Source organism: Kogia breviceps, chromosome 18, assembly GCF_026419965.1.
Source record: "Kogia breviceps isolate mKogBre1 chromosome 18, mKogBre1 haplotype 1, whole genome shotgun sequence".
NCBI lineage: Eukaryota > Metazoa > Chordata > Mammalia > Artiodactyla > Physeteridae > Kogia > Kogia breviceps.
The window spans coordinates 259,152-276,557 of NC_081327.1; the positions used below are offsets into that span (position 1 = coordinate 259,152).

The 17,406-nt window shown below is 52.5% G+C and overlaps 2 protein-coding genes across 3 annotated transcripts; both read right to left on the minus strand.

The window, feature by feature from the left end:
• Window positions 1-9,003: 9,003 nt before the first annotated feature.
• RNF225 (ring finger protein 225) lies at window positions 9,004-10,912 on the minus strand. Its single transcript, XM_059045588.2, is given in 3 exon segments — window positions 9,004-9,531; window positions 10,063-10,387; window positions 10,390-10,912. Coding segments are annotated over 3 exon segments (1,095 nt in total). The 3' UTR covers window positions 9,004-9,284.
• A 591-nt stretch (window positions 10,913-11,503) lies between these two features.
• RPS5 (ribosomal protein S5) lies at window positions 11,504-17,406 on the minus strand. Of its 2 annotated transcripts, none has more exons than XM_059044753.2 (6): window positions 17,291-17,406; window positions 16,437-16,545; window positions 12,838-13,047; window positions 12,574-12,702; window positions 11,721-11,819; window positions 11,504-11,630 (listed from the first exon to the last, which is right to left on the minus strand). In XM_059044753.2, the coding sequence occupies exons 2-6, from the start codon at window positions 16,542-16,544 to the stop codon at window positions 11,562-11,564; spliced, it is 615 nt and encodes a 204-aa protein (XP_058900736.1). In that variant the 5' UTR covers window position 16,545; window positions 17,291-17,406; the 3' UTR covers window positions 11,504-11,561. The 2 variants fall into 2 exon arrangements, with proteins under 2 accessions (XP_058900736.1, XP_058900737.1); XM_059044754.2 differs by having other exon boundaries at window positions 16,437-16,558; window positions 17,291-17,405.

Consider the following 17,406-nt stretch of genomic DNA (forward strand, 5'->3'; position numbering starts at 1 on the left):
TCAAATCCATAAACTTTTTTACTCATTCCACCTGTAATTATTTAGAAATTTGGATTGCTTAATGTTTTAAAATGCTAATTGTTTGACAAATCCATGTTAGTAAATTGGGCATGGAATAAGAAAAGTAACATCTTCCTCTGCACACACAACAGTCCTGTATCCCCAACGCAAGCATAATTTCGCTGGGGACAGGAGTCACCTGGGGCAGGCAGTTGGACCTCTGTGAACTCTGGTGTCCTCACCTATGATATAGAGATATTAGCAAGTACTGCACATTTTGATTTCTGCTCGATGTCCTTTACCCATATCAACTTGAGCCTCTCAAACACCAAGAGAGCATGGGCCATTATCAGCCCCATTTTTTTGTTGTTGTTGTTTTTTTTGTGGTACGCGGGCCTCTCACTGTCGCGGCCTCTCCCGTTGCGGAGCACAGGCTCCGGACACGCAGGCTCAGCGGACATGGCCCACGGGCCCAGCCGCTCCGCGGCATGCGGGATCCTCCCGTACCGGGGCACGAACCCGTGATCCCTGCATCGGCAGGTGGACTCTGAACCACTGCGCCACCAGGGAAGCCCTATCAGCCCCATTTTAATTTTTTATTTATTTGTGGCCACACTATGCGTGGCTTGCAGGATCTTAGTTCCCAATCAGGGATCAAACCCGTGCTCCCTGAAATGGAAGCGCAGAGGCCTAACCACTGGACTGCCAGGGAATTCCCTATTGGCCCCATTTTTAATTTTAAAAAAAAATTTTTGTGATGTATGCGGGCCTCTCACTGTTGTGGCCTCTCCCGTTGCGCAGCACAGGCTCCGGGCGCGCAGGCTCAGCGGCCATGGCTCACGGGCCCAGCCGTTCCGCGGCATGTGGGATCTTCCCAGACCGGGGCACGAACTCGTGTCCCCTGCATCGGCAGGTGGACTCCCAACGGCTGCGCGACCAGGGAAGTCCCCCATTTTTAAATTAAGGAAGCTGAAGCCCAAAAAGCTTACATTATTTGTCCAAGAGCACAGAGCTTATTATTAGCTGGGGTGGGATGTGAACCCACATAGTTTAGCTCTGGAGTCTATGTCCTTAGCTTCTTCACAGCCTCTAGGACTTATCTGTGGAGGTGTTATGAGCTTCAAATAAAAGGTATGACAGGCAAACCATAGTGCTTGGAATTCAGTGAACTCTCAGTAAGTGTTATTACTTCATTACCACCATGGTTATTAACACATTATTATTACTGGAAGATGGGTGCTGGTGAAATTTTGCACTGAACTAGAAGCCTCTCGCACATGCCCCACATATGTATGGTTCCTACCCAAGGATTATTTCTTAATGCTCAGCTAGGTGTAAGTCTTTAAGACTGAACCACATGTTTTAAAAAAAGGCACTAAAAGCACACGGAATCAAGATGAATGCGAAACCATCCTAATAAACACATTTTAGATTTTTTAAAAAAGACTGGACTACATGTGTCACAGGGGTGCTCTTCTGGGTGGAAGGACCTCCCTTGAGGACTTGTGACACTCTTACAGCAACACCCTGCTTGAAAGGTGCCTCCTCATCCCGCACGCCAAATCAACAACGGGAAAGCCAAGAAATGCTGGCAAAAGTGCATCTTGACTTGGATAGGAGAGGACAGCCCCATCACACATGTGTGTCTGACACCCAGAATATGTCCACTGAGGAGACTTGAGTCAGGTTAACGGGCTACTGTGCAAGATCACAGAGTGGAGGGTTCCTCAGGAAGGGCAAGGAGACAGCGATGAATACAGAAGATGGAGAGTCTGCTTGGAGGTAGACTCTCAAACACACTCCTCTGTAAATGGGTTTCATCTGTGAACATTGTGTAGAAGGATGTGTTCAGGCCCAGGAAAATCCAACTGTAACGGAGTAGCTGGTGTTGAAGGACTATTCAAGCATATGTGCACACCTCATGACACACTAAGTGAAGGCCAACTTGGAGAGCACTGCAGAAGCAGCAGTGAAGAGTGAAGGAGCACTGCAGAGAGGAGCAGATAAGAGGCAGAGGACAGAGAACAGAGAGGTGGGAAACAGGCAGGGGAGGAAGTCAGACTAGAAATGGCAATCCTGGGAGTTCCCTGGTGGTCCAGTGGTTATGACTCTGTGTGTCCAATGCTGGGGGCCTGGGTTCCATCCCTGGTCGGGGAACTAAGATCCTGCAAGCTGTGTGGCATGGTCAAAAAAACAGAAAAAGAAAAAAGAAATGGCAAGAGGGTGGAATGTCCAGAAAGGGGAAGGAACAATAGGCATATTCATTTCCTAGGCTGCCATAAAAAAGGACCAGGAACTGGGTGGCTTAAAACAACACACAGGTCTTCCCTGGTGGCTCAGTGGTTAAGAATCCGCCTGCCAATGCAGGGGACATTGGGACCGAGCCCTGGTCCGGGAAGATCCCACATGCCACGGAGCAACTAAGCCCGTGAGCCACAACTACTGAACCTGTGTTCTAGAGCCCAAGAGCCACAACTAAAGCCCGTGCGCCACAACTACTGAACCTGTGCTCTAGAGCCCGAGAGCCACAACTACTGAGCCCGTGCACCACAACTACTGAATCCCACCCGTGCACCTCCACGAAGATTAGCCCCTGCTCACCGCTACTAGAGAAAGCCCGTGTGCAGCCACGAAGACCCAACGCAGCCAATAAATAAATAAATAAACAAACAAACAAAACCAAAAAACCCAGACGTTTATTGTCTGACAGCTGTGGGGGCTAGAAGTCCAGAATCAAGGTGTCAGCAGGATCACGTGCCTTCCATAGTGTCCAGAGGAGAATCTGTTCCTTGCCCCTTCCATCTCCTGGTGGCTGCCAGCCTTCCTTGGCTTGTGGCCACATTACTCCAATCTCTGCCTCCGTCGTCACATCTCTTTCTCTGTCTCCTCTGTCTCCCTCTTGAAGGGTACTCGTGATTGCACTGAGGGCCTACCCAGAGAATCCAGGATAATCTCTCCATTTTAAGAGCCTCGATCACATCTGCAGTTTCTTCAGCCGTATACGGTAATTAACATTCACGCATTCTAGGGATGAGGACATGGATATCTTTGGGGGCCATTATTCTTCCCACTACAGAGCCCTTCACTCTGCTTAAGAGGGGAGTCTGGAACTGCTGGGAGCATCAAGCTCTGGACTGGCCTTTTGGCAAGGGAGGGGCCACCTGTGTTGATGAGCCAAGTCTGTATCCCATGGGGAGTCGGAGGGACCACCCAGAGCGGGCTGGATCAGAAGAGCCATACTCCAGCCTGGTGCAGACGTGAATAATGCTTCTCAGACCACATGCACACAACCAGTCAGGAAAGGACACTCACTTCTGGGGATCCCTGGAAATCAAAGTCGAGAGTCGTGAGTAATTGAAGCCAGGGCTCAGCCTGTGGGCCAAATACAGGCCATTTTCTGTTTTTGTCTCATCCCCAAATGAGAACAGTTCTTACATTTTTTTAGTGATTGAAAAAAAAATCCAAAGAATACTATTTCATGACATGAAAAGTACATGAAATTCAGATTTCCACGTCCATAAATAGAGTTTTATTGGAACACAGCCACGGCCATGCATTTACATATTGTTTATGGTACTTTGACTCTATGGTGGCAGAGTTGAGCAGTGACCAGAAACTTCACATCCTGCAAAGGTGAAAATATTTACTATCTGGCTCTTTACAGAAAAAGTTTGCTGACCCCTGATTAAGAAGTCACAGAGCTGAAGAATTTAACCAGAGGAGCGGCGTGTAAAACAAAGATGGCTGCAAGGAATTTGCTGGAGGAGGAGAGGATGGGGATGGCCACACTCAGCAGTCGCAGTGCGACTGACTCCAGCGCCGCCTGCAGGTGAAGATCGAAGCTCACAAGGGCGCCCTCGCATCACAAGTCAGCAGCTGGCAGGAGGCGGCCATGCCAAGCCCTGCAAGACAGCTAGGAGCTACCTCAGAGCCCTCGGTTCTGAAGACTGCCTAAAAGGACACATTGAACTCAGAAAATCTGTCAAACTCTTAGTTACAATTTATTACAATGAAAAGGTACAAATTAAAATTGGCAAAGGAGGGCTTCCCTGGTGGCGCAGTGGTTGAGAGTCCGCCTGCCGTTGCAGGGGACGCGGGTTCGTGCCCTGGTCCGGGAAGATCCCACGTGCCGCGGAGCGGCTGGGCTCGTGAGCCGTGGCCGCTAGGCCTGCGCGTCCGGAGCCTGTGCTCCGCAACGGGAGAGGCCACAACAGTGAGAGGCCCGCATACCACAAAAAAAAAAAAAAAAAAAAAAAAAAAAAAAAAAAAAAATTGGCAAAGGAAAGAGGCATACAGGGCAGGTTCTAGGAGAGACCAGGCACAAGCTTCCAGGTGTCCCCGCCCAGTGCAGTGCCAGATTCTCCCAGCAACAATATACGACAATAGAAAAGGCTGAGGCAGAAACTAAGACAGGCAGAAAGATCAATGTCTTCTTCAAGACTGTAGCCTAATTCTTTTTTAAAAAAATATCTTTATTGGAGTATAATTGCTTTACAATGGTGTTAGTTTCTGCTTTATAACAAAGTGAATCAGCTATTCGTATACATATATCCCCGTAGCGCCTCCCTCTTGTGTCTCCCTCCCACCCTCCCTATCCCACCCCTCTAGGTGGTCACAAAGCACCGAGTTGATCTCCCTGTGCTACATGGCCGCTTCCCACTAGCTATCCATTTTACATTCGGTAGTGTATATATGTCCATGCCACTCTCTCACTTTGTTCCAGCTTCCCCTTCCCCCCACCCCAACCGTGTCCTCTATGTCGGTGTCTCTATTCCTGCCCCCCGCTTAAAAAAAAAACATATATTTATTTTGGCTGCTCCAGGTCTTAGTTGTGGCATGTATGTGGGATCTAGTTCCCTGATCAGGGATTGAACCCGGTCCCCTGCATTGGGAGAGTGGAGTCTTACTCACTGGATCACCTGGGAAGTCCCAACTGTAGCCTACTTCTTAGCACAAAACACGATGAGGCTTTAAACCCCCTGGAAAACAGGCAGCATCTCTCAAGAATAAGCTGCCTCCTTATCTTGGGGATACCTCAAGTATGAGAACATGAAGCTCATAATGTACCTAGACTGGCTTCCTAAATAATACCTTAAGAAAGAAAGAGAAACAAAAGAACCCATGTGTCACTAAGTGCTCTTTACCAGCACCAACCCTCCCACACTCTTGTCCGTCTTAGCCACCCCTCCTCCAGTGGCCCTCTGCTCCTGACGGTGGCGCCAGTAAGCCTGTCCCTGCATCAGGGCCTTTGCTCTTGCCATTTTCTCAGCCTTGCAGGCTGTTCCCTGGCCTCTGCTTGCCTTGTTTGGGCATCTGTGCTTCTACTCCCTGACCCCACCATTGAAGTTGGGCCCCCGACAGTCTTTGTCATATCATTTTGCTTTGTCTTCCACAGAACACTTAGCTTTGACCTAAAGAATACTATGAATGGTTTGGCTGTGGACTGTCCAGCTCTGCCCTGGAACGTGACTTCTAAGGAAGAGAGAAATAAGAACATCTGTGACCTTCTTGTTCACTGCTACAAGCTCAGCAGCCAGCCCAGAGCCTGGCAAATATCACAGGTGTCCCTTGAGATAAGGAAAGAACTCTGAGATGAAATTTCAGCATGCGACACATATCGAGTAGGCCCATGGCTCACTGGGGCAAATGCTTGGCCGGAAACAAGGCTGCCCAGAGGACAAGCTCCCAGGACCCATCTGCTCCGGTTGTGTCTGTCCTCCTGCGGCTCCTCAAAATCCAGCAGAGACCCTCAGCCCTGTCACAGCCCACCAGTACCTGAAAGCGAGGAGCACGGCCTGAGCGAAGCCAGGAGAGCCCAAGGCCAAGAGTACACCCCACCACTCCCCAAGTGGAGAGTGAATTTCAGAAGGGCTAAGAACAAGGCCGTAATAGAAGCAGGAGTCACACCCACATCTCTCTGGCTCCAGAGTCCACAGCCATGGCTGAGCTGGCCCCACCAGTTGGGAAGTACAATTCACACACTGCTGTTTTTAAGAGTGGATTTCTACAAACTGTATGATTCTATTGGTACGAAATGTCCAGAATAGGCAAATCCATAGAGACAAAAAGTAGACTAATGGTTGCCAGGGGTTGTGGAAAAGGAGAAATGGGACATGACTCGAAAGGGTATGGGGCTTCTTTTTGCAAATGTTCTGTAATTCAATAGTGGTGATGGTTGCATAAATTGTGTGATCATACAACCCGATGAATTGTACACTCTAAATGGGCAAATTGTATGGTGTGTGAATTACATTTCAAGAAAGCTATTATTAAAAATAAAAACGAGGGCTTCCCTGGTGGCGCAGCGATTGAGAGTCCGCCTGCCGATGCAGGGGACGCGGGTTCGTGCCCCGGTCCGGGAAGATCCCACGTGCCGCGGAGCGGCTGGGCCTGTGAGCCGTGCACGCTGAGCCTGAGCGTCCGGAGCCTGTGCTCCGCAACGGGAGAGGCCACAACAGTGAGAGGCCCGCATACGCAAAAAAAAATAAAAATAAAAAAAAATAAAAACGAGTAGATTTCTGGAAGATTCCTGGGAGAAGTCCCATACCCAATGTGGAGTTTCCCACGGCCATTAGAGTGGAAACATCCATGCCCCAGAAAGAGGGACGCAGGTCATAAGTCTCTCCTGGACCCTCTGGCCCCAAGCCTCTGCAGAGACTGACAGGGCAGAGGAAGCCGCAGCTTAGGAGGACAGGCCCAGCTCTACCCCGCCAAGGTGTGTGCCCCTAGGGGAGAGGCTCCCCAATTCGAGCCTGTTTCCCCCTTGGGACGGAGGATCCCAGCACTTCCCAGGTCGGCCTTCGTTTCAGCTTCAGGCCCTTGATTGGTCGGACAAACACACACACGCCTCCCCCAATTACTTACACACACACACACACACACACACACACACACACACACACACACACACACACACACACGCCTCCCCCAATTCTCCCCCACACACGTGTGCACGATGCGCGCGACAAGCCGAAAGCGGGCAAAATCGCCATAGCAACGACAGTCTGAAGCTTTCGATTGGCTATCAGTGCTGGTGCGCCTTCTCTGCCCCTCCCACCAGGCTCCGGGAGAGGCAAGATGCGCGCGCAGCCCTACAGAGCGGCGGGGAGAAGGCGGGCCAGGTTGCTATGGCAATTAAGGTCACGCCCAACCTCCTAGCTTTCCCCGCCTCGAACACCGCTTAGGTTTGTGAGCGGGAAAGACTCAGAGGATGGAAAACTCGGAGGATGGAGGAGAGCTGCGGTTGCGGGGCAAGCCTGGGGCAGAGGCGTGGTGGGGCCGTCAGGCAGGGATGGAGTAGGCAGAGGGCGGGCCGGGAGAGCACAGCTCCAGGTGGCCACACAGGCTGGTAGGCAAGTGTCAGGAGGAGTCTCCTGTGATCACGGCCGGGGGTTGTTTCAGGCAGCCCTTTTGTTCGTGGGCAGTGGGCGGGCAGACATCGAGGTAGGCTTCATTTTATGGGAAGAGAGACTGAGGTCTCAGGCTCCCAGCTGGGAGGGTGGAGAAGCAACCCTTCCCCACAGTCCAGAGGAGGAAGCACGTTAGGACAGGGAGGAGCCAGACCTGCCCACTGCCCTCAGCCACCAGTTCCCTGCTTAGTGACCCCTGCCTCAATGCCAGCTGGCGTTACCCCTTAGCATCCTTAAAGATACAGCCCCAGGCCTCTTCCTCCAGGCAGCCTTCCTTGAACACCCTCAGGCAGAAAGCATCATCTTTCTCTTCTGTGCACCACCACCAAGGGCCCCTTCTGACCCCCCTGGCTGGGCCCATCCCTGCCAGTTCTACTCCCTCACGTAACTCTCCCAGCCTGAGGTGGAAGAGGGAAGGGATGAGGAGGGGCATATTGGAGACCCTCTGGTAAGCCTAGTCAGGGCCCCCAAAGGTATACAGATACTAATCCCCGGAATATGTGAATCTGTTACCTCACATGGCAAAATGGACTTTGCAGATGTGATTAAATTAAGGATATTGAGTTGGAGAGGTTATCCCGGATTATCTGGGTGGCCTCAGTGCAATCCCAGTGTCTTTATAAGTGAAAGAGAGAGGCAGGAGAGTCAGGAACAGATTGCAAGAGGCTACACTGTTGCCTCTTAAGACAGAGGAGGAAGCCAAGGAATGCAGATAGAAAAGCTAGAAAAGCTAAGGAAATACTGTCTCAGAGCAGCCAGAAGGAACTCGCCCTGTGGACACCTCCATTTTAGCCTGGTGAAACTGATTTCAACACCCTTGGCCCGCAAAACTGTAAGATAACTAACACGTGCTGTTCTAAGGACCTGATTTGGTGGTAATTTGTTGCAGCCGCCGGGGAAAACCAATACAGACCACCAGTCAGTCCTGCTCCTTCCTGACCAGGTCTCCTCCCTGTCAGGCTGGGCTGTGCCTGCCCAGTGACCCAGCACACTGGTCCTGGCCCCTGTACTTGTCATTGGCCCCAGATGTATGTGGGACAAGAACTGGTCCAGGAAGACACTCCCTAGGACACCCTGATGTTCCTCCTCCTGCTTCCCACCTGGAAGCAGCGGCTCCCATCAGAAGGAGCTCCACTGACATGCCTAGGTCAAGGTGGCTGGGAGCCGGGTGAACCTAGGATGCCCGCAGACATTCCTGGGTTGCTTCTTGGTTACCGGCAATGCTGTCATTCCCTACAAAAGTACTTGGCACCCACTGTATGCCAGGTGCTGAGGACAGACATGTAAACAAATCAAACAGGAGCCTCTAGCCCCAAAGAAGTCACATTTCTCTCTGGAAAATGCTGGATGCCCACCTGCCACACACAGCATCCCAACCTGGGGTGAAGTGAGGCAGACTGGGGGCTCCAGGGCCTGGGGGGAGACAGAAAGTCCATGTTCAGTTTGTGCAGAAGGTGGCTGCTATCTACCCCACTGCGACTAACCCAGGAAGGCTTCTGAGAGGAGGCCCACTCTCCCTGCTGAAGGAGGCCTGAGGCTTCATTCACCCTGGCCTACAGCAGGGTTGCCACAAAATGCTGATGGAGCCCTGGAGGAGGTGAAGTAACCGACGCTGAGTATTTAATGAGTGGAGGTGGGGGTGATGAGGGCTCTGGTGGCTAAGGAGAGGGGCCAGGGATGTCCAGGAGTGACCCCTCACCCCAAATCACACGACATTGTCTGACCCAGAGGGCAACCTTGGCCTCTTTGAGCCTCAGTGACCACAGCTGCCCCTCAGCATATTAGGAGAATCCCAGAAGCCACTAGCCATAGGGGAAGTCGAGGCCCCATTGCAAGTTGATATTCAGGACCCAAGTGGCAGCCAGTCTTTGAGGCTCAGGCCCCGCCTGTCTCTCCCCAGTCCTGGCCAGGCCACACCTCCCCCTTCAAGCCCAAGCCCCATCCAGGTGTGTAAGGCAGCAAATGCAGAACCAGCACGGAGATGGCTGGATCCCACCCAGGCTCAGCCTGCATGCAGCAACTCCACAGCCTGGGTAGGAGTGGGGGGGTTGGTCCTGCCGTGGGCCACTCCCAGGTGTGGCCAGGGAATAGTCTGCCATCCAAAGATGGGGGCCCCCAGCACCTGCAGGAAGCGCAAAGGATGAGTAAATCAGAGACTTAAGCTCTGGTGCCAGCCAAGGATGAGCGTTCTCCTGGAGCTCTGATGATTGTGGTGTACTCAGTAGGACCCTTACGAGGATCAGGGATGGGGTACCCCTAGCAGGGCCACTGCACGATGTTGGTCAGGGGGACTCTGCGGCTGGACCGAGTGTACCCCCAGCTGGTTTATGACTGCCTCCCAGCAGGACCTTTACAGACATGGGGGTCCCACAGCGGGATGCCCACAGGGGTTGGTGTCAGGGCTGCTCCTTGAGAGGGTCCCTGCTCCGTGCTAATGATGCCAGGAATGATCCCTTCAGGCCTCTCTAGAGAAATGGGTGCTCGCAATGCGCCCTCCAAGGCCTCCACGGGGATCATGGCGAGCATCAGGATGACACTGGGGTCCTCAGGCCTGAGGCAGGGCCTGCGGCGCAGATGCGTTTACTGCGTCCCCCACCGCCTCCTCCCGCCGCGTGCCCGCGGGGCCCAGTCAGGCCCAGCCTCCGCCCCCCACCTGCGGTCCAAGGGCCCGTCCGGCGTCTCTGTCTCTTCGGGAACTCCCTCGGGCTCCAGCGCGTCCTCCGCAGCCCCCGCCGGGGCGGCATTCAGGTCAGGGCCCACGGGGCGCGGCACCCGGCCGGGGGTCCAGGGCGCCGCCGGCGTGGGCCGAGGCGGGAACCAGGAGAAGCCGGGAGCCGGGGCGAGCGCCACGAGCTGGGGCCGCGCGGGGCTGGAGGTGGTGGCGCGCGGGATGAGGAAGATGTAGAAATCCGTGACCACGAGGCCCGTGGCCACCAGCACGGCCAGGGGGACGGCCGCGTGGAAGACCCAGGCCGAGCGGGCAGCGTCAGGCGGCGCGGCGGCGGGGGGCGGGCCTTGCGCGGTCCGGGCGCGGGCGGCGGCTGCCGCAGGTACGGCAGGCAGCGCCGGCGGTCGAAGCGCACGGAGCCCTGGCGCGGCGGCGGTGCGCGTGCGGAGCCGGGTAGCAGGCCGAGCTGCGTGGGCAGCGCGGGGAGCCCGCGGCGTGGGGCCAGGCGCGTGGTCGCGCGGCACACGGGACGGGCCACCGCGTCGCCGCCGCCCGCCGTGGCCAGAGACAGACGAGCCAGGCGCTCGAGGCAGAAGACGTGGCTTCAGTCCAGGCACTTGGGCAGCTTGAATACGCTGTCGAAGGGCGACACGCAGATGAGACATTCCACGCCACTCCCTCCAGATGCCAGGTTCCCACCAGACCTGTCACACTGCCCTCCCTGCCCCCAGGGAGGTGCCACCAGGACAGGGAACACCAAGCCTGACTCCGGCCAGATGTCGGAGGTGCAAGGAAGGAGGCACAGGCTGACAGGGCAGTGACAGTCGAGGCTCATCGGGGGGGCGGTCCCCACCACCACTCCCAGTCTTCAACACCTCATGAATCCTCCATCTAGAGCCACTGGTGGGGTGAGTGCAATCTGGGGTGTCAGTGGCTCTGGGTGGGGGTAGTGTGTCCAGGAAGAGTGGGGCTTCTGGAGTCCTGGGGGTTGAAGGCAGGCTGACCCCACAGTAGACTGGACCGGACCAGCCCTGTCCAGCCAATGACAAGGGGCTAGAAATGGTCTAGGTCCAGAGCCCAGGCCTTGGCTTCCTCCCCGGGGCTGCTTCCTGGCAACACACCTCTCAGGGCGGTGGGCTGCAGCCACCAAGCCCCTCCCCAGACCAGTGACATCTCTGCCAGGACAACCCCAACCCTCTCATTTCCAACATCTGCCGGAACAGTCCAGGCAGCCAGGCCTGCAGCCCGGGGTGCCGTGGTTTTGAGTCAGTGGTGCTTCCTGAGCTGCGCACTTCCCTGGGGAGTCCAGGTCCCTAAAGACCAGAAGACATGCCAGGAACATGGGCAGCTCCTCAAAAACACCAGTCATCCTGCCCCTCACCCCCTGCTCCCAGATACCCTTCCCCATTGAGCACAGACAGTGGCATAGGTGGGTGGGGCCACCCCAAAAGGCAACCAGGTTTATTGCAGGTGTGGCCAGGCAATCAGCGGTTGGACTTGGCCACACGTTCCAGCTCATCCTTCTTCTTGATAGCGTAGGAGTTGGAGGAGCCCTGCAAGAAGGGATGGTTAGCTCCAATGTTGGAGGACCCTCCCCTTGAGACTTGCCCCCCCCCCCCCCCGCCCCCGGTGTCCTCACCCACCTTGGCAGCGTTGATGAGCTCGTCTGCCAGGCACTCGGCAATGGTCTTGATGTTCCGGAAGGCGGCCTCACGGGCACCTGTGCACAGCAGCCAGATGGCCTAAGGGGCACAGGAGTCCCTGTGCTAAGTGGGGGTTGCCCCTACACCACGCAGGGACACGGCTCTCCAGTACCCTGGGACCCAACAAATGCTGCCTACCGTGTTGCCACCCGCAGGCCAACTGAGGAAAGACACAGTGGGAGCCCACAGTGCTGCCCAGGTGCCACGCTGCTAGATCTGGGATCAGACTGAGGGCACAACAAGTGTGCGGACACAAAGGCTGAAGCTGGGCCCTTGATGACAGGTGACCTAAAAACTAGCCGTGACAGGGAAATGCAATGGGTTCCTGGCCCAGAACCCTTGACTCAAAATGAACAGCTATAAACAGTATGCTTGGAGACAGCTCCGTAAACTGGAACGGTGATGTAATATCAAATGTTAGCCTGCTGTTAAATTTCTTGGGGGTGATGGTGGGGACAGAACATCTTTATTCTAGGGAGACACCCACTGAAATGTTAACAGGGAAATGGTCAAAACACCTGCAACTGATTCTCAAATGGTCCAAGAAAATTTTAAAAAAGTGTAAAAACATACCCCCAAATGAAACGGCCCTTCACTCAAACGCTGCCCAGGAGAGGGCCCAGAGAGCAGGACCTGCTCTGCGTGGGGTGCAAATCCAGGAAGCCTTCATTACCTGACACCCAGGTAAACATGCAGACAGAGATGAACATTCCCACCTGCCAGCCTCTGTTGCCCCAGGCAGGATTCTGCCAGAGCCTGGCCACCCACGCGTGCCCCAAAGCCCCCAGCCCACCTGATTCACACGGCGCAGCGGGGACACGTCCACGGCCTGCCGCCTCACTGTACCAGCTCGCCCAATGCGGGTCGAGTCCTCCCGAGGGCCGCTGTTGATGATGGCGTTCACCAGGACCTGCAGGGGGTTCTGAGAGAGCGGAGGGCCGTGAGCCAGGTACCTGGCAAGCACCCCTCCCCGACCCTTCACCCCTAAAACCCGGAGCACCCGCTGGCTTCAGGGCGTACTAAGGGCACTCCGCCCCACCTGGCCTCGGGGCCCTACCTCGCCCGTGAGCAGGTGGATGATCTCAAAGGCGTGCTTGACGATGCGCACAGTCATGAGCTTCTTGCCATTGTTGCGGCCGTGCATCATCATGGAGTTGGTGAGGCGCTCCACGATGGGGCACTGCGCCTTGCGGAAGCGCTTGGCCGCGTAGCGCCCCGCACTGTGGGGCAGGTATTTGGCATACTTCTCCTTCACGGCGATGTAATCCTGGGGCAGCAGGAAGAGGGGGTGAAGGGACCATGGTCAGGAGCGGGATGGATCTTGGCAGGGGACCAGGGAGACTGAACACCCACTCGGGGTAGCTCCCACCCACCTGCCTGCCACAGAAAAGTAAACTGAAGCAAGTGACTTCACCAGGACACTAAAAAGAGTACTTCCTTTCTAATGGGAGGAAGGGTATGGAAAACTAAGTAGATAACCACCCACCATACCAGTAGTTTTTTTTTTTTTTTTTTTTTTTTTTTGCAGTACGCAGGCCTCTCCCGTTGCAGAGCACAGGCTCAGCGGCCATGGCTCACAGGCCCAGCCACTCCGCGGCATGTGGGATCTTCCCGGACCAGGGCACGAACCCGTGTCCCCTGCATCGGCAGGTGGACTCTCAACCACTGCGCCACCAGGGAAGCCCCCCCAGTCTTGTTTTAAGTGTTCTTCACTCTGCACTGACGTTTTATATCAAATAAGTCTCTGTTCTGGAGGGGCTGTCCCGTGCACTGTAGTATGCCAGTGGCACTCATTACTGACACCCAAAAATGTACCCCTAAAGGGGTAGGGGTTGGGGGAACTAACCCAGAGAACCAGTGTTTCAAAACAGTCATTCAACAATCCTGCCTATATATACATAACATATCCCAAGACGGTGTCTAGAAACACTAAACCATTCAGGGGGGTTGAGTCAGAGGAACTGTGTATGTGAGGACTTCTGGTATTTCCAGTATGAAACCTACACAAAGTCATTCTACCACACACACGACAACATGTACAAACAATGAGTTTCTACAAGTATTAACAGGACAAGAACACAGAGGATTCTGATGTAGGCACGACAGTCTGGTGTCTAGCCTGGAGAGGACCACTTGCACAAACAGGCAAGTAGACAGACGGGTGTCCATGCGGGGACGCACACTGTGCCAAAAAAACCCTGCAAATACCAAATGCCCCAGCAAGCGTTTGGTTAAGCTGTTGGGCCCCATGGTAGAGCCCAGCACAGGTTTCAAGAGAGTGAGAACTCTGATACCATGTTGACTTCTGCTTTCCCAGCCCACAGGAGAGGACCAGGGAAAAGTGAAAAATAGTTTTTACATTATTAAAGGGCTGTACAAAAAAAAGCAAGAAAAAGAAAACAAGGAAGCAAGCATGCGACAGACCATATGTGACCTACAAAGACTTTATTAGCTCAGTACCTAAGTACCATTATATATTTAGAGGCAACATAAAGTTTTAATTTCTTTTAAAAGAAAAGGAAAAATATGATCAAACCTGAATTTTATTCGTCATTATACCAATGCAGTCACAAAACATAAACTTCTTTTTATGAAGGCCCCACAAAAGTCCTAATGAGGGTTTCCCTGGTGGCGCAGTGGGACACGGGTTTGTGCCCCGGTCCGGGAAGATCCCACATGCCGCAGAGCGGCTGCGCCCGTGAGCCATGGCTGCTGAGCCTGTGCTCCTGAAGCCTGTGCTCCGCAACGGGAGAGGCCACAACAGTGAGAGGCAAGTCCTAATGAGGCCAAGTGTAAAACAGCATGGGGGCAACATACAGTGGGAGAACTCCTACTTCCCAATTTCAAAACCTATTACAAAGCTATAGTAATCAAGACAGTGTAGTATCGGCAAAAGGATAGGCAGAGACCAATAAAATAGAGTTCAAGTTCAGAAACAAACCCTTACATCCCTGCTCAACTGATTTTCAACAAGGGTGCCAAGACCATTCAATAGGATAAATACTCTCTTCAACAAATGGTGCTGTGCATGTGGGATCTTAGTTCCCCAACCAGGGATAGAACCTATGCCCCCTGCATTGAGAGCACAGTCTTAACCACTATACCACCAGGGAAGTCCCTTTACCTTTCTGTTCTTAATTTCACTGATTTCTGTTCTGATCTTTATAATATCCCATCTTCTACTTTGCTTTGGTTGTATTTTGCTTTTTATTTTTTGAGGGGTGCTGAGATTATTGATTTGAAACTTTTTTTCCTTTTCTAACGAATCATTAGGTATTATAAAGTTCCTTCAGTACTGTTCCAGCTTTATCCCACAAGTTTTCATTACAATTTATTCAGTTCTAAAAATCCCTTGATTCCCTTAGAGACTTCCTCTGTCTCCCGTGTATTATTTAGAAGTATATTGTTTCATTTCCTGCTGTTTGGAGCATTCTCTGGTATATTTTTGTTACTGATTTCTTATTTGTTTCACGTTTGGTTTGACTGTTTAAATTTGAAGTTTGTTTTATGACCCAGGGTGTGGTATATCTTGCTGAATGTTCTGTAAGGCTTCTTGAAATGAATGTGTATTCTGCTGTCATTGGGTGAAGTTTCTATAAATGTCTTCACAATCCTCTTAGTTGGGGTTATTACTCAGATTTTTTACATCCTTGCTGACTTTCTGCCTAGTATTTCTGTCAGCTGCAGGGAGAGAGGGATGATGAAGTCCTGAAGTATAACTGAGAAATTTGCTATTCCTCTTACAAGTTCTGTAAGTTTCTGCTTCATGTATTTCAAAGTTCTGTTGTTTGGTGCATACACATATAGGATTGCTATGTCACCTTAGTGTACTGACCCTTTAATCATAACAAAAGGGTTCATTTTCTTGCAAAAACAAACAAAAAAAACCAAATGGTGCTGAGACACATACATATAATGTATAAACAAAACTGAAGTTACATTTTATTGCCTAAATTCAAGTAAGATACAGAAAACTCCAAGAGACGAAAACAAAAGGTACTGGGACAACTGGATTTCCCCACGAAAAATGATAACGTTGGGCCCTCACACTTTACGGGACTTGAGCATCTGCAGATTCTGGTAAACTTGGGGGCTCCTGGAAGGAACACCCCTCAGATACTGAGGGACAATGGTAAGGCATTTAGAGTTTTAGGCATTTGGATCTTTATAATTTAATTGACTCTTCTCTCCAAGGCACAACTTCTGAACTTGAAGAATATTGTCCATTTTTATTTAATTCTAAAACATATAATTTAAGTAAAATTTTATAGCCTGAATGAAATATTGTCCTCGTCATCTTCAATACTTGAGTAAAATACAAACACTCAAAACTTATAGATGACCTTTAAAAAATAAAATATATGAAACTAAAAAGATAAATAAAAGGTACCATGGTGAACTTTGTATGTATTTCACTACAAAACAATTAACTAAACAACTTGTGGGATGTGATACTCCCTCTGAGGAAGGAACCATCTCTTGACAAAAATTGTAGCAACTTCTAACAGGATACAAGGAAAACCGGACACGATGGGTGTGGTGGTCCAGGGATCCCTCCTTTATCTGTCCCATCTTCAACTCTACTTAATGGGACAGCTACAAGTTTCAAGTGACCCCACTCCCAGCTGGGGAGCACAATCATTACACGCCCCTCACCTGCAGGGAAATGTCATTGATCTGCACATCATCGGTGCTCCACTTCCCAAAGAGCTTGATGTCGGGGGTCTCTGCTACTGCAGGTGCAGCTGTCTCCCACTCCGTCATCCTAGGGATGGAAACTGTCAAAGCCCAGGCATACTCACCACGGACTCTGAGGCTAGCGCACAACCTAAGAATTGGTAAGTTACCAGAAACCGAGAAAGGCTGTGAACATCTGAGTCCACCTTGTGGAACCTTAAAAAAAAACCACTCATCTGTCAGCAAGAAACACCTGTCTCTCACCCAGGAACCCTGAGGCCAACAGCTGGCAGGCACCCCCTCAACGGTTGCAAGGCGGCCCAGAGACGGGCAGGAGATGCCAAATGCCCTGACGCTGCATCCGCTCGAAGTCAAACCCCAACCTTGTTCTCCAAAAGCTCTGCGATCCTAGGAGAGTCTACAAGCCGCTGTGGACTCAGCTTCCCCATCAGTAAAACAGAAGGATCAATGGTATGAATTCTGCGCTTTACCAGTGCAAAGGTCGAGTTTGGTGTCCGACCCCGACGCGGGGATTAGGAGCTGCTATTTAGGAGAAAACGTGTCCAAACCAAAGTGTGCATCGTGCATACAAGGATAACGGGAACTTCTTATAATAAATAAAGTACAACTGCAGAGACCAGGCCAACATTCCCCAGTCCGCCGGGGGCAAGGCTACAGCGGCGGCGGGGCATCAGCAACGGGGCGACAGTAATCTTCCCCTCGCCTCCATCCTTGTCCCCTGCCCGAGGGAAGCCCCCGGTCTTGGGGCCCACCCACGGCTCCCGGAAGACCCTGAATCGGCCTTCAGACCTCCGACTCCGCGGCAGCCTTACCTCAAGTCGCAGCCGAGGCGTCTCGGTCGCTCAGCGTGGACCACACGCCGCCCTGGCACAGACAAAAAAAGGCCGCACGTTGCGGGCCGACGCTTTTAAGGGAGGCGAGAACTTCC

What these genes read in the sequence shown, in the direction of transcription:
- RPS5 (XM_059044753.2), bottom strand. Translation starts at nt 16,544, where the DNA reads ATGACGGAGTGGGAGACAGCTGCACCTGCAGTAGCAGAGACCCCCGAC. An exon ending in TCAATGACATTTCCCTGCAG is followed by an intron (nt 13,048 to 16,436) that starts GTGAGGGGCGTG and finishes CTGCTGCCCCAG; the next exon opens with GATTACATCGCCGTGAAGGA. An exon ending in TCCACCTGCTCACGGGCGAG is followed by an intron (nt 12,703 to 12,837) that starts GTAGGGCCCCGA and finishes CCGCTCTCTCAG; the next exon opens with AACCCCCTGCAGGTCCTGGT.